The 15,208-nt window shown below is 39.3% G+C and overlaps 2 protein-coding genes and 2 non-coding genes across 4 annotated transcripts; 2 read left to right on the forward strand and 2 right to left on the reverse strand.

Moving 5' to 3' along the window:
- Positions 1-1,114: 1,114 nt before the first annotated feature.
- On the reverse strand, positions 1,115-5,389 carry LOC110068018 (uncharacterized). The gene is made up of 3 exons (XM_020775380.2): positions 3,752-5,389; positions 2,923-3,168; positions 1,115-2,443 (listed from the first exon to the last, which is right to left on the reverse strand). The coding sequence occupies exons 1-3, from the start codon at positions 4,679-4,681 to the stop codon at positions 2,222-2,224; spliced, it is 1,398 nt and encodes a 465-aa protein (XP_020631039.1). The 5' UTR covers positions 4,682-5,389; the 3' UTR covers positions 1,115-2,221.
- Trnat-cgu (transfer RNA threonine (anticodon CGU)) lies at positions 1,266-1,338 on the forward strand. The gene has a single exon. It is a non-coding gene; the product is annotated as a tRNA-Thr (tRNA).
- Positions 5,390-5,685: 296 nt separating the features above from the next.
- Positions 5,686-5,758, forward strand: Trnat-ugu (transfer RNA threonine (anticodon UGU)). The gene has a single exon. It is a non-coding gene; the product is annotated as a tRNA-Thr (tRNA).
- Positions 5,759-8,235: 2,477 nt separating this feature from the next.
- On the reverse strand, positions 8,236-15,199 carry LOC110068115 (uncharacterized). Its single transcript, XM_020775486.2, has 3 exons — positions 14,143-15,199; positions 9,676-9,921; positions 8,236-8,679 (listed from the first exon to the last, which is right to left on the reverse strand). Exons 1-3 carry the CDS (start codon positions 15,016-15,018, stop codon positions 8,503-8,505), a joined length of 1,299 nt encoding a protein of 432 aa, XP_020631145.2. The 5' UTR covers positions 15,019-15,199; the 3' UTR covers positions 8,236-8,502.
- Positions 15,200-15,208: the final 9 nt, after the last annotated feature.

Raw genomic sequence — 15,208 nt, forward strand, 5'->3', positions numbered from 1 at the left:
GAACATGGGAGATGACCAACGAATAGATGTGTTTCACAACAAATGCCTCAGGAGGATTCTCAAAATAAAATGGCAAGATCACGTTACCACTAGAGAGCTCCTTGAGAAGGCACAGACGAAGTTCCTTAGTGAAGAGGTTAAGAGGAGAAGATGGTGGATGATAGGGCATGTCCTACGAAAAAACAGAAACAGCCATACCAACATAGCCCTATCATGGACACCTGAAGGAAAAAGGAAGAGAGAAAGGCCTAAGACCACTTGGCGAAGAACAGTTGAGAGAGAGAGAGAAACAGCGCGGGATGGCGTACATGGGATGAGGCAAGAGCTGCTGCAGCCAACAGAGAAAATTGGAGGCATTCTGTGGAGGCCTTATGTGCCACGAGGTAAAAAGAAGCTAGGTAACAGGTAACAATAGTTAAACGTAGTTTGTGGTTTGTTTGGTTAAGTCGTAATGACGCCAAACAGGTGACAGTCATGCTAGACGAATAACACCAACTGAAAGGCGCTTATTGTTCAGAATGGCGTACGTAGTTTTAATAGATGTCATAGATTCGTTCTTCTCACCCTTGCTAACTAGGCCTAAGAAACAAAAATAGTCTGTGAGCTTCTAGTGTCTTGCCCTGAAAACGAAACAAAACTCTCTCTCAGCTCTTAGTAAAGTCAAGTTTAACTTTTTCCAGAACCGGTAGAAGTGCTGACTGGTCTTCTAGTTACCTCACACAGACAAGAAGACACTCAGAACAGGGGCCGGAATTCTACTGATTCTATGGTCAGAGCAGGAGTCTAGTGAGTGGTGGTGGTGGTGGTGCGGGGGCGGGGGAAGACAGGAGGGTGGGAACTCGGGAGAATAGAGGACGGAAGGGCTAAGGGAGACAAGAGAGCAAGGTGCGGTTCTGATCCCCCTGCCCCCCTCCAGAAACTAGTAATGGCCAAGGGTCAAGAGTCAAAATCCCTCTGAGGTCTACTCCTGCATGCTGCAAACTGTTCTTTCAATTGGCTTTCTGCTTTAATTAAGAGTAATCATAACTATAACAAAATTATTGTCTGGTTTTGTTGATCAGTCGTGTGATTACAGACTGAACTCTACTTCACCATTACTCATAAACTCGTACAGTTTTTTTGCAGTGCCTGGCAGACCTCCTTTTATTAATGCCGTTTATATTACTGGGTAAATAAAGAGAAAGCTTGACAAGCTGTACCAAACAATTAAAAGAGTGTGTTACTGTGCTTTTCTAAATTAATGTTTGGCATGACCATTTAAGCTGGCCCCCGTAGCTCAGTGGTTAGAGCACTGGTCTCGTAAACCAGGGGTCAAGAGTTCAAATCTCTTCGGGGGCTGGACCGGTTTAACTTTTTTAAATACAGTTGAGGTTTTCTTTTTTACTATTTTGTCTTCTTTTTCGGAAACGTCACTCTTTGAGTCGTTGTAAATGATTCCTTGTGAGATGAACCGAGTACAGGCAGAAAATAAAGGAAAGGAAAAATCAAGGACTATTTATAGAGACAACTTGTGAAGGAAGCCTAGTAAAGGGAGGAAAGTGGAAGCGCGGAACGTAGCTACTAGGACACTGAAATCCTGTAGCGAGCTGTCGTCATATTTTTGGGTAACAATCTTAACTATTACCTTGCTCGTCTTCACCTTTTTCCAAAACTCATAGTTGTCTCCTACAATGGGTGATAGAAAAAGACTTTAACCCATCCTTAACCTTTACCGACAGCATGAGACAAATAAAGTTATTTGCTCAGGGATACGCTGGCAAGAAAGAATTACAAACAAAGAAGTCCTGAAGATGGCTAAGATGGAAAACCTCAGTGAGGGCGAGCGAAAGAGAAGATGGAAATTCATCGGTCACATCATGAGGAAAGAACCAAATAATGACTGCAGAACTGCATTAACCTGGACCCCAGAAGGGCGGCGAAAACGGGCTAGACCAAAGACAACACGGAGGAAGACAGCAGAGAGAGAAAGGGAAAAAGCTGGATGGAAGAACTGGAGTGAGGTACAAATCGCAGCGGCTGACAGAGCTGGTTGGCGGGATTGTGTTGAGGCCTTATGTGCCACATGGCACAAAGAAGATAGGTAACAGGTAACAGCTCAGGGATTTTACTTGTAACGCTCTCTCATAAGAGATACTTCAAGATGAACCATGATCATGAACTAAGCTGCCCAAAAATTCCGTGAAAGATCAGTTAATAACAAGCTTCAATATTGCATCAATTTTCAAAGACGTTTGGGGAGATCCCTGGCTTTTTCTGAACTAACAAATATTCCCCTCGCAATATTTGGACAAGCACTTCCTGCAGAATTCCTCTGAAAACATTCCAACAGTTCAACAAACTCGTCAGTTTCAGCAGGAGACGGATTCCAGTTCTTATCCGGTTTTTCCTGTTCTATTCTCCTTGTTTCTCTCGGTGTAATTCTTTCACGAACCTTCCCTTGCACCTGTAGATTAAGAAACACAACAACCTTTATTGCCACGAACATGAATTTTCCGTCACATTCTGGAAAAGGCATGGTACCAGGAAAACTGGAAAGATATATGAAAAATATATTAATTTAATTGTCATGAACGTGGGACATAGAAACAAATATTAGGTAATATCCTTTATTTGACAGGATTGAGACAAAAACAGTTAAAGGAAGATAGAGACGAAAAGAATGAACGAGAAAGAAAAAAAAACCCCGAGGAAGTGATTTTTAGTGCACTCTGTTACGTCATATCGTATGACGTCACATGATCAAAATTGGCGACGGAAAAGGGATTAACTCCAGGACCTCCAGGGTGGTTAAAATTTCTATTTACTTCTTTCTTTTTACCGTCGTTTTCCGATTTATTTCAATACATTTTTGTTTTAAAGAATATTCATCAAACATTTAATGACAATTATTCCAGATTCTTTTCAATCAGCGGTTCGACAAACCTTGTCAGTTGTTTCATCCTGCAGGAAGTAGCTGGTCATATGTGGGTTGAAGTAGCTGGCAAGAGAGGCTACACTGGACTCGGTGTGTAAGAACTGATCACACTTGGCTAATAGCAGAATATCCATCAACACTTGAGTACCAATTTGTCGCTCATATGGGTCAGCGGCATTGTGTTCAAATGTAAAGCCATGGGGAGGGAGCTGATCGTGGTATCTTTCCGCCCGAACAGCGTCCGTGAAAATAACCTGAAAACAAAACGGATATACAGTCGAACCTCTATTAAGGAACCCTCTAAAGGGAAAGTCAATAAAGTATGTATGTATGTATGTATGTATGTAACCCCCTATTAAGCGGCCAACCTTTATTTGGCGGCCAGCGACCAAAGTCCCGGAAAAATTGTCAGCTATACACTGTAATGAAAACCTTGATTCAACGGCCACTTTGGACCTTCCTCGGAAGTCCTTCATAATCTTTGTTAAGTGGTCAGAAATCTTCGGAAAATCGCCAAATGAAAAAAAACGTCCTTTGTAACATGTTTATATCAAATAAACAAAATAACACATGGTTGCCTTGTAGATACAGGATTTCTCTCTTCTTGTTCAACTTTATCTCACTAGTTCGCTTCACTCACCCATGAGATATCGAGTTGAACAGTCGAAGAGGAATTCTATATCTGTACTCGCCCATGTATTTTTCTCTATGTAAATCTCACTTATGGAACAATATTTAACAACTTGTTTGTTCATGATTTAAAATCAGTGTTACTGCCACTTTCGCGTATTTTAGGAAACATAAATAGCAAAAAGGAAACAATTGAAATAAACTTACCATTTCTGTTCCAAAATAGAAGACAAATTTCTTTATAACTTCATTATTGTCACTTGCAATAAAAATCTTCCTTGGTTGCGGCAACGTCTCCAGAATTGACTGAGCTTTTTTAACCCAACTCATCAAAGATGGCAGCCTTTTCTCGCTTGTTTCCTTCCAATGATCTGTTCCTCGAACGTGAACTCCTAAAACCGTGAAGCCTGCCAGATGTTGCTGGTAAAATATCTCTACTTTCTCGTTTATTCTAGAATTAGGTTTAACGTACTGATGGATCAGTTTATTAACTCGTAATCTCTCCTGTGTGGTTATAATTTTGCTTGTCTCAAATCCATCCACATTACTTCGGTTCTTAAAACTGTTGTCTAGAATTGCTCCTAAATTGTGCTGACTCTTTTCATTTAAACGTTCTATTGTTAGAGCGCCAGTTGCCTCTAAAAGACATATAACATTTTCGACTTTCCGTTCCAAGCCATGATTAACAGGTTCAAAATACCAGTCCCACGAATTTACTCTCGGATTTCTCGAGCAAACTGAATTACAGGCCCTCCAAAACACAGTAGGTTGGTTAATTCCCAAAGCGCGGCACTGCAAGATATGATCCAAAGTGTAAAGAAGAAATGCTGCAAAGCCCATGGTTTGGCAATCTGTTATCGCAGGATCGACAACGCACACTGCTGAGCCGGCAGTTTTACCACGGTTTGTTCTTGTTGAAACAAGGAAGCCATTTACATGTAAACTCATCAACCCTTTCCCCAAATTTTTGCCTTCTGATGTCGAAAAGTTGAACTTAAGTATTTGTTGATCCATCGGTGCCGATTGGAGATGACTGTACAGGAAAAAAACATATAGAACGAAGGCAAAGGGCACAAGGTATCGTTGAATTGAACGAAAAATGTTTAGACGTTTGACAAATCGTAATGAGGCGGCCATGACGGCTTTCTTTCATTACTACTCTCAAACAATACCCTTTATGCTAATCCAAGCCACAAAATATAAATTACAGGAACCGATTATTCTAATTTTGAGTAATTGTAGATAAGATAGCTTGTTTATTATACCGTTTTACAGCAGGTGAAGAAAGTAATTGTTTTCTTTCAATAAAATTGAAAATTTGCATTGCACTGTGTTCAAAACTCTTAGTTCAAACTTCAAACCGATTAGCCTAGCCTAGCCAATTTGCCTCCACGAATAAATGAATCGTCAACAAGACCTCGTAATAACTGTAGACAGCTGCATAAACTCGACATCTAATTTTGCAAAAACAGGTTTTTAAATACAGGCCTTGTTTTAAGTACAAAGAAGGAAAATGAATGCTATCCTTTTGATCACTATTACGTTTTTTTTCAGTACCAATTTTACTTCTTTACTTGAATTGTTTTATCTTTAGCAATCATTATAATATTAAAACATTGCGATAAGACAAAAGTTAAAACCGTCACGGTTAAAAACTCTAATTTATTTGAATATAAATGTACAAAACAAATCCTTAGAGACTTAAAATAAAACACTATTAAATGCGAGAAATATTTGCACGCAGTGTCAGGTAAACAGTTTAGCACGAACGGAGTGCTTCTTTATTTGTTTATTAAGGAGCTAAAACCTGGGCTAAATACCCAGGACTCCGTTCGTGCTAAACTGTTTACGTGACACTGCGTGCAAATATTTCTCGCAGTTAATAGTGTTTTATTTTAAGTCTCTAAGGATTTGTTTTGTACATTTATATTCAAATAACGTTTTCTTATTCATTTTGACTTGAAAATAACGTTGAGTAAACGTCGAAACGTCGTCGCCTTTTAGAGTTTTTTTTTTCACAGTTTTTAGAGTTTTTAACCGTGATGGTTTTAACTTTTGTCTTATCGCAATGTTTTGTAGTTAAATTATTGACAAAGCCTATTCTTTTACGAATGAACAGTTTGGCAAAATAATTCAAGCTGGCCTCCGTAGCTCAGTGGTTAGAGCACTGGTCTTGTAAACCAGGGGTCAAGAGTTCAAATCTCTTCGGGGGCTACGCCGATTGAATTTTTGTAAAGCATAGTGAGGTTTTCTTTTGTACTATATTGCCTTCTTTTCGCGCTTGAGTTCTTAGAGTAGTTCTGAGTGATTGCTTGTGAGATGAACTGAGTACTGGCAGAAAATAAAAGAAAGGAAAAAAGCAAGAACTCGAGATAAACTTGTACTGCCTTCTTTTATATTTTAATTTTAATATCAACATTTTTTTCTTCCAGGGTTCAATCGTTGCCTCAGTGTGGCAGTCATATTTTTGTGGTAAGAAACTTAGCTTTTACGTTGCAACTCTTTACCTTTTTCCAAAAATCGTAGTTGTCGGCTCCTACAATGGGTGATAGAAATAGACTGCGACCCAACCTTAACCTTTACAGACGAGAGACAAAGTGAGAAAGCAGTTAATTTCCCAGTGATTTACTTGTAACGCTCGCTTTCAAGAGATATTACAAAATGAACCGCGAGAAGCGCAGCTGCGCAAAGATTTTGTAAATGATCGGTTGATAACAAGTTTGTAACAAGACGAAATGCTGCAAGGCCGGCCATGTTTTGACAATCTGTTATCGCAGGATCCACAGCACAAACTACGGAGCCGCTGGCTTTACCGCGGTTTTTCCTCGTTGCAGCAAAGAAGCCATTCGATTAATTAACGAATGCGTTTTTCAAATCTACAGGCGTTAATGAAATCTTGTTAGTGCCGCTCCAGTTTCTTGTAGGATCTGATCCTGAAAAGGCCAAATCAAGGAATTGCTTGTCTAAGGAAATCGCGTGATGATCATATGGTTGTAGGGGAAACAAAGAAAAAGAAACGCTGAGAACACGAGACAGCACCGAATACAACGTGAAACCTGCGGACGATCGAGACCTCGCATGTACACCATGAGTGCTTCAGTTATACAATCACACACACACACACACACACACACACACACACACCCAAAAACCTTCCATATCTAATCCACGAGCTGCAAATTGTAAATTGCCGGATCTAATTATTCCAATTTTTGACTGACAATAGCTGAGTGAAGATAATTATGCCAAACGTGGCAGTAATTTCAGTTGAACTTGTGAACGTTATTTTGCAACAAGAGAAAATGACTCATTTTCTCTTGTTTGCAATTAATTTCGCATATCTATGGATCTACCTCACCCAATACTAATTTAATTTTTCGCATGTATTTAATTTCACGATTAGGGCAAAGCAACTTTCCGCGAGATTTTAATTTCGCGATTTCAAGAAAAATTCTGATTTCAAAAAAAGAGCATTATAAAATTTCGTGAAAGTAGTCAGCACAAAAGTTGATTGCCGCGGAATTACCGACGAATTTAATCGCTGATATCTGACAAGGCAGCTTCTCCAAACGCTCCTTTCCCCTTCTTTATAGAGTGTTTTTCCATATTCTACTAAAACAAACAGGCCGATGAATTGCGCGTTTAGTTTTTTTCGTAAATGTTTAAATATCCGCACTCGACTCGGCTCGCCGATTAGACCTGTTCAAGGCTATTCCGCTAGCATTCCTCTTTTTTAGCTTTTCCTTCTTTACCATTTATCTGTTGATTCGGTTTAGATGCTGAATGTTTCACGGCAGACGATGCAAGATATAAAGATATACTGCATGTAAACGTAAACATTGCAGATTCATTCCCGGGAAACATTACTGTGGCCCGCTGGGAAGTTTGAAGCTGCGTTTCATTGGTTGGCGGCATGGCCACGTTGACAACCGCCTCAGAGAGGTCCGAAAACTGTGAATTTCTTTCGAGGCCGAAAACTTAAGGTTTATTTTTGTGTGAACTACCTCTATTTAAATGAATTAATAGGGTATGTAGATTTATCGGATTTCAATGAAACTTGGACAAAATGTTCGTCAGATATTAGCGCACCAGAGGGCGTGAGGCTTTTGCACAAATCGAAATATTTTTTCCTGTGACGTCCCATTGAGTAACAGCAGTCAGAAAATTTCCTGTTGTCCAACTTTGAAAGAGATTTTCTAAGCAACGAATAGAAATACCGAAAAAGCCTCACACCCTTTGTTAGCCCATCATCTCCTGATTGATAATGTCCGGTCAGTTTGGATTTCCGCGGTAAGACAAAGGCTGGTAATTCAGTTTAGCAAGTACGGTAATTTTTGCGTTTTTAGGCTTGCGCGTGCCTATCAAAACAAAAATAGCAAAATATATTGTTATTTTCGGATACTACAGTTTATTAGCTTTACACTGATGTATAGTTTGCCGTGGTTTTCTTTAAAGCAGCGCGTAAAGAAAGCATTTTCCGGAAGGTACCCCTGAAGGTCTACAGTGACCTTAATGAAGACATTCGCATAACAATGGCTCTTCCGAAGATCTGAGGAGGAGCAGAGCGAAAAATAAAAAATTTTAAAAAGTCGAGAACGTAATAAATTAAAATCTAGAGAATAGATGAAAAAAATTATCTAATTAAATTAATCAAGAAATAGGACTTTGTTGTTAAAGCTTTTAGGAAAAACTGTAAAACAAGAACATTTTTATTTAAACAGCCGTTCAACTGCTTAACAAAAATTCCATTTATCTCACTAAAACCTGTTGTCTCGTTGTTGTCCGTAGTTCATTGGTTACAGCAATGGTTTAGCAAACCAGGGTTAAGAGATTCAAATTTCCTCTAGGGACTATATTTATCTCAATTTCGCTGTCGTTTTAATTCTTAGCGGCCTCAAATACGTTTCCTTCCGATTTTTCTTCAATCATCCTTCCAACTTATTGACAGTAAGTTGCGGTTAAGTTCTCAAAAACCTTCGAGTTTGTTCCAAGTTAACGAATCGACCCTTTGCAGTATTTGAGCAAGCACTTCCTAAATAATTCTTCTGAAAACACTCAAGAATTTCATCCAGCTCTTCGGGATTTTTCTGCTCTGTTTCCTCGTCTCTTCCTCTTTCGTGAACCTTTCCTGATTCCTACAAAGCAATGTGTAGCTATTTTTAGTGAGGTAAATTGCACTGCTGCATTAAATGCTCAAACTTGTTTACAGAGTCCGTCTCATCCTCAGCCAGTGGAACGCTCCGCTGGATAAGAGTAACACGGGCTTGGAGAACCATACTGAATTAAATATACCCTGTGTTTCTAATCATATGTTCAGCCGTCAACACTCAGCAGAGCTGGTGGGGTCGTACATTTACACTAAATTAAAAATAAGTCATCAATAATAAATAAATAAAATAATAATAAACTAGTATTTTAAGAGGAGACCTCCAATCACCTAGAGGTGGTTTTTAGGAGAGTCCTCTAAAATATAAAAGTCTAAAATACAAAAGTGATTAAAGCTAGAAACGTGATACTAAACCTAAGGTTTAAAACTAGAACTAAGATTATAAATTTACTGCTATAAGGTTAAAACATCGTTAAAACATCAAAGCGTATACAAGCTATAAAACTCTAGGTAGATTAACTTACAAATAAAGAAGCCTAAGCCGTGTGTTACACTGTGATAAAACACGACGGAAATTTGAGAACTCGAAGGAAATGTAGAAAACACGAGCAGCAAGCGAGTGTTTTCTACATTTCTCGAGTGCTCTCAAATGCCTTATGCGTGTTCTCAAATACTTTATGATTTAGATTTTACTCGCCGCGAGCTGAGAAACAACAAAGCTCACAGATCAGCAAACTGACGCAATTTAATACCACTAAAGTGTTACATGCCTCGTCTTCAAACTTTCTGCTGCTTCGCAGAGAACTCCATCACAAATTTCTTCAAAGAAAGTATTTTTCATCATCTCTAACAAGAATGTCGACCAGAGGTAACGTGGGAAAAAACAACAAAACACGCTTTTTCTATGTTTTATACCCTGATAAAACATAGGTTTTTGACCAATCAGAGCGCGCGCAGGGTTCTATCTATATTAAAAGAATTGAGCCTGAGGCACATGCATGGATCAATAATTCATTAAACAAACCTTGTTAGTTGTTTCATCCTGCAGGAAGTAGCTGGTCATATGTGGGTTGAAGTAGCTGGCAAGAGAGGCTACGCTGGACTCGGTGTGTAAGAACTGATCACACTTAGCTAACAGCAGAACATCCATCAACACTTGAGTACCAATTTGTCGCTCATATGGGTCAGCGGCATTGTGCTCAAATTTGAAATCATGAGGAGGGATTTGATCGTGGTATCGTTTTGCCCGAACAGCATCAGTGAAAATAACCTAAATATAAAACATTCACACAATATTTTCTCGACCATAGAAATGTAACTAGTCTCTGATCTATGTGATAGAAATATTCCGCCTTCTGTATTTAATTATATACTAGTAGTAGTCAAAAATCATGAGTGCATTCGACACTGTCACTTTCATATATATACTTTAAATGATTTAACCAGCTGGCTTTCAACCTCTGTCTATTGCTAAAATCAACATTTTTCATGAACAATCGAGGTTTTACACATACAGATATCATATCATAGTGTCAAAGTCCATGCCAGTGAAGGGGTCCCCTGTATAGACTATAAGATGGCCGATTTGTTGTTCAAAACGTTGCGTGACGGCGCCAGTTTCCGTGGACTCGCAAAAATAGTAGGCCATCAAAATTCATGTTTTGACGTAAACTAAGCATGAATTCAAAACCTAAACAAAATAACAAGCTTAAACTCTGGCCTGTGAGCAATTTTAAAGCTTCCAATCGATTTGCGTTTATGAAAATCTTCTCGTTTGCCCAAAGGGAAATTCGGTTTGGTTTGCAGTTTCATAATGTCAGGCTCTGCGTCTATGCCAAGTTTTGTTTGTTATTTTTAATTTACTTTCAATGACCTGAGACTAAAGGGGACCAGAACAACATAATCATTTACCTTCATGTGAAAGAAATAAACTGTTATTCACTAAGCCGTTTAACTAGCTGAACATTCTTTCTATGTGTTTGTTTACATACCAACATTCTCTAGTTAAATGTGCGGCTTCTGTTTCCAATCATTTAACCCGCTATAACGAGCTAGACTACCCGGTAAGATAGTTCTATAACCAAGAATCATGGCCATGTGCCGAGCTACACAACTCGGTAAGTTAAAGTAATATATTTTGCGCACAGAAATCAAAGCCAGCGAAGTGAAACGACACATTTTCTCCAGCGATTTATTTCGCACAAAGCAGTGTTGGTTTTTAGTCGAAGACAAGACGGTAGACAACAGGCAGCCGAACTGCACCTTTGTGTTTGTCCCAAAAGTCGTACACATTTCGTGAAGACATCGATGAATGTCAGCTATATGGTCATTTAACGCCATAACTCTAACTTCAAACTTCAAATACGCAACTTGCCGGTAACAGCAGATAAATGCATGGAGAAGCAACGAGCATGGACATGACGTCATTCGCCCCTGAAGAATTTTTTGGGGGTGGCCAAATTGGTGTTCCCCGATAGATAGATAGATAGATACACAGGTCTCGAATTTTTGTGCATTACGCGATTAGAACTGCGTTCTGTCAAACGCAATTAATAGTGAAATAATATTGTGGGGGATCTTTCAAATCTTTCAATTAACGGAGCTTGCTGGATCTCCTGCCTTATCAACTATAATATCGCTGTCATCTTAATATCTTACTGTGCATTAGACATGTACCGGGTCGTTCTCTTTTTTTTTTTATATACCGTAAACTGCAGCTCATAAGCCCTAAAAAAAGTGAAAAGTAACTTTATTTCAACTCGGGTTGATGAGGCTGATTAGGCCCCTAGCAATACAATCATGCTAATATGCCGAGAAAAACATATAAAAAATATCAAAAAATATCAAAAAAAAAAAAAAGAAAAAAAAGAAAAGAAAACTTACATGATCAATTAATGACTAATATTCTAACTATATCAATAAATAAACAATAAACAGTACTAAATCTTAAAATTATTACAGTAAATCATAGAGAACTTCCCTGGGCTCATACAACTTCGTAAGGAGTTTTATCGTTTCGAACTGAGCAACAGTCTCTTAGCTACAGCAGTGTTGGTTTTTAATTAAGCTTTATAACTGATCCGTATTCAACCAGGAGCCATAATCGGGGACGGGGACCGTAAGCGCGCGTCATTTCCAGTATTGGGGTTGTCCCCATGATATGGGACAATAATTCTATATTTAGAACAAATCGCGCCATCGCCTGCGGCACACGCGCGTACATGCTGCGAGGATTTTTGCGGATGTCGCGCAGGGGGAATGGCGCCCGAAATTCCCGAACTTTTTCATGTTTTTGGCCCACAACTCAGCGCGTTTACGTCTGTTGGAATTTTGCTTAAGTATTTTCGTCGTAAGCTGCTCTAGTTTGAGTGAAGTAAGACAGTGTCGAATTAAGGTATGTTCCGCTTTAAGCAGATATATATCGCTGACCAAGTTGTGTTCCAACGGATGTTTCTTTTACATGAGCTGTACATTACTCCACTTTAAATTTCACATATGTTGAAGATTAACAGCTGTCCATTACGCAGCAAAAAACTAGCTGGATATATTTAGATATAGCAGAGCTTCAGGACTTCATAGTTTCCTACTCCTCTTGCCACACGCCTGCGAGAAATTTGCCAGTCTATCGCGACCGAAAAGTAAAACAAAATAATTGTTAGTTTGAGTTTCGCCTGAATTGTAAGCAACGCTTAATGTTTCATCCAAGGCCCAATAACTTTACGTCCGTAGATACTGCTCAGTTTTATTCGTGTAAAAATTCAGTAAATTCTCTGTTGTCGATGAATGAGAGCGCCCGCTGATGCTTGTTTTGTACAGTCAGTAAACGTGACAAATTGTACTTCCGCCGCACTTTCGTGTGAAAGCGCACATCGAACTCAAACAATAACTCTGTAGTTTTTAAATATGTTTAAGATTGATAAATGTTTGAGAACATATTAAAAGCTAAGCTGAAAATATGCGAATAAAGCAGAAATAATCAGCAAAGTTACGTTGACGCTTTCTTTAATTAATTTCGAATAACGATTTCGATTTTGTTGATCGAGTTATCAAAACTCCTTGTCTATTGTCATTTTCGCAGTGTAACTTCGCTATGTTTATGTTGAAGAAACACACATGATGTTAGTAGCCTTTTTTGCGTTCGTGAAATTTGTTGCAGCATCTCAGCACAAAAGATAACGAAAGAAATCTTTGTCAAGATTTGTTGACAATTGAAAACACCGACTCGGACTTGAAAGTGCACGAGCTGCACTATGCAAATGAGCTAATTGTACGCGTCAGACTTTCCTTTCAAAAACTTTTGCAAACTCACCAAACAAGCAGAAACAATAAGAAACCATCAAAACAGGTTTTGGTTATGATTAACCATTGTCTGAGAAACTTACAAATTAACTCGATACCAGAGTAGAGAGTTTTCTTGCTATATTCTTAAGTCAGAACAAACGCAAAAACATGCGCGTAAGCTTGGCCCAACTAGCGCGAGCAGATCTTATTATTCATTCCCAGCGGGAGATTGAAGTCTTGTTTTCGACACTGAAAAATCCACCTTTTCCGTTAGCTCAGAGCATAAAACTACATATAAGCGCCCTGGTTCGTATTCCCTGCCTTATTCCCTACCATCGCTGGGAAAAATACGCAATATAATCTCTCAAGGTCTCTCAACTCTCACCATTTGATCACGCAACGTGACAACATCCACGCGAGAGCCCCCGACATGTGCGTGGATCCGCGCGGATATATGACGTCAGGATGGCGCAATTTGTTCTAAAAATAGAAAAATTGTCCCATATCATAGGTGCGCGCGGATCTCAAGACTTACGGTCTCCGTCCCCGATTATGGCTCCTGATTCAACTGAATTCATTTCATCATAGTTTTAAACCAGAGGGGGGCTTATGTTCGTAGGGGATTAAAATTATATTTTGCTTACTGGTACATGGGCCTATACTCAGGGTGGCTTAAAAGCGACAGGGCTTGTAAGCGACAGTTCAATACGGTAACTGATATTATTTTGGTTAACGTATAGCAGATGTTGGGTATTAGTGCTCGCCGCCAAGTGAGGCATACAATTGTTTCCAACCTCCCCTCTAACAAAAATAAAATAGAGTCATGCTGGGTTAGAGTCTAACACTACCTGTCTGTAGCCAGGAGATAGTTGTCACCGTGGGGGCAGGGGAGGGGAACTGTCACTGTGCTAGCGGATTTGGGGGATGGGGGTCACGACGTTGAGAACTTTGCAGTAAATGTTGCAAAAACATTTTCCAATGCCTGCACTCAGCTTGGAAAACAAAAAACACATGAAAACTTACCGTTTCTTTTCCAAAAACCTTCTCAAACTTTATGATAACAGATTTTATGTTCGAAAGGCCGCAAAGGATCATACTAGACGCCACTAACCTGGACCCTCGGGATTAGCGGAATGTAGCGCGTTATCGCGATACGCTCATTATACATGCAGTGAGAATAGCAAAAAGCAAACAATTGAAATTAACTCACCATTTCTGTTCCAAAATAGAAAACAAATTTCTTTATAACTTCATTATTGTCACTTGCAATGAAAATCTTCCTTGGTCGCGACAACGTCTCCAGAATTGACTGAGCTTTCTTAACCCAGCTCACCAAAGATGGCAGCCTTCTCTCGCTTGTTTCCATCCAATGATCTGTTCCTCGAACGTGAACTCCTAAAACCGTGAACCCGGCCAGATATTGCTGGTAAAATATCTCTACTTTCTCCTGTATTCTAGAATTAGGTTTAACATACTGATGAATCAGTTTATTAACTCTTAATCTCTCCTGTGTGGTTATTATTTTGCTTGTCTCAAATCCATCCACATGAGTACGATTCTTAAAGCTGTGGTTAAGAACGAGAAGGCCTCCGATGTCATATGTGACCATCAAAGGGCATAACACGTTTTCTACCCTCGACTCCAACCCTCGATTAACAGATTCAAAATACCAGTCCCATGAATTCACTCTTGGATTTCTCGAGCAAACTGAATTACAAGCCCTCCAGAACACAGTAGGTTGGTTAATTCCCAGAGTGCGACATAGCAAGATGTGATCCAAGGTGTTAAGAAGGAATGCCGCGAAGCCCATGCCTTGACAATCTGTAATCGCAGGATCTACCACACAGACTGCAGAGTCGGCAGTCATGTCGCGGTTTTTCCTTGTTGCAGCAAGGAAAAGACGATTTTGTCGTTTCAATAAAGCAATCTTGAAATCATCAGCAACTCTTTCTGAAGCAGTTCGAAGTACCTTTGCCATATGAGGTTGAAACTTGAAATAGAAACTCAGGAGCGCTATTAACATCAAGGTCACGAGATAAAGAATAACAGAGCGCTGAGAACTGCGGACACGTCTCAAAAACATCATAACTTGTTTATGAGTATATCAAGACTCCAGAAACAACTATAGAAAACGTTAACAATAATCAAAGCCTCATAATGTTATGGTCTGTTGTCGTGAACAATGCTGGAGTTTGTAAGTGAATAAATGAAAGATCACATATTTGAACTGCTGAGAACATGACGAGACTCATGCAATTCTGAAATTCGCAGCAGGG

The sequence above is a fragment of the Orbicella faveolata genome, unplaced genomic scaffold (genome assembly GCF_042242905.1).
Source record: "Orbicella faveolata isolate gen_17 unplaced genomic scaffold, um_ofav_v1 contig_34, whole genome shotgun sequence".
Lineage (NCBI taxonomy): Eukaryota > Metazoa > Cnidaria > Anthozoa > Scleractinia > Merulinidae > Orbicella > Orbicella faveolata.

Coding starts and splice junctions, on each gene's coding strand:
- LOC110068018 (XM_020775380.2), bottom strand. CDS start 4,681: ATGGCCGCCTCATTACGATTTGTCAAACGTCTAAACATTTTTCGTTCA. Junction 3,169..3,751: donor TCTATTTTGGAACAGAAATG/GTAAGTTTATTT, acceptor TTTTGTTTTCAG/GTTATTTTCACGGACGCTGT. Junction 2,444..2,922: donor AGGATGAAACAACTGACAAG/GTTTGTCGAACC, acceptor CTTAATCTACAG/GTGCAAGGGAAGGTTCGTGA.
- LOC110068115 (XM_020775486.2), bottom strand. CDS start 15,018: ATGATGTTTTTGAGACGTGTCCGCAGTTCTCAGCGCTCTGTTATTCTT. Junction 9,922..14,142: donor TCTATTTTGGAACAGAAATG/GTGAGTTAATTT, acceptor TTTTATATTTAG/GTTATTTTCACTGATGCTGT. Junction 8,680..9,675: donor AGGATGAAACAACTAACAAG/GTTTGTTTAATG, acceptor ATTGCTTTGTAG/GAATCAGGAAAGGTTCACGA.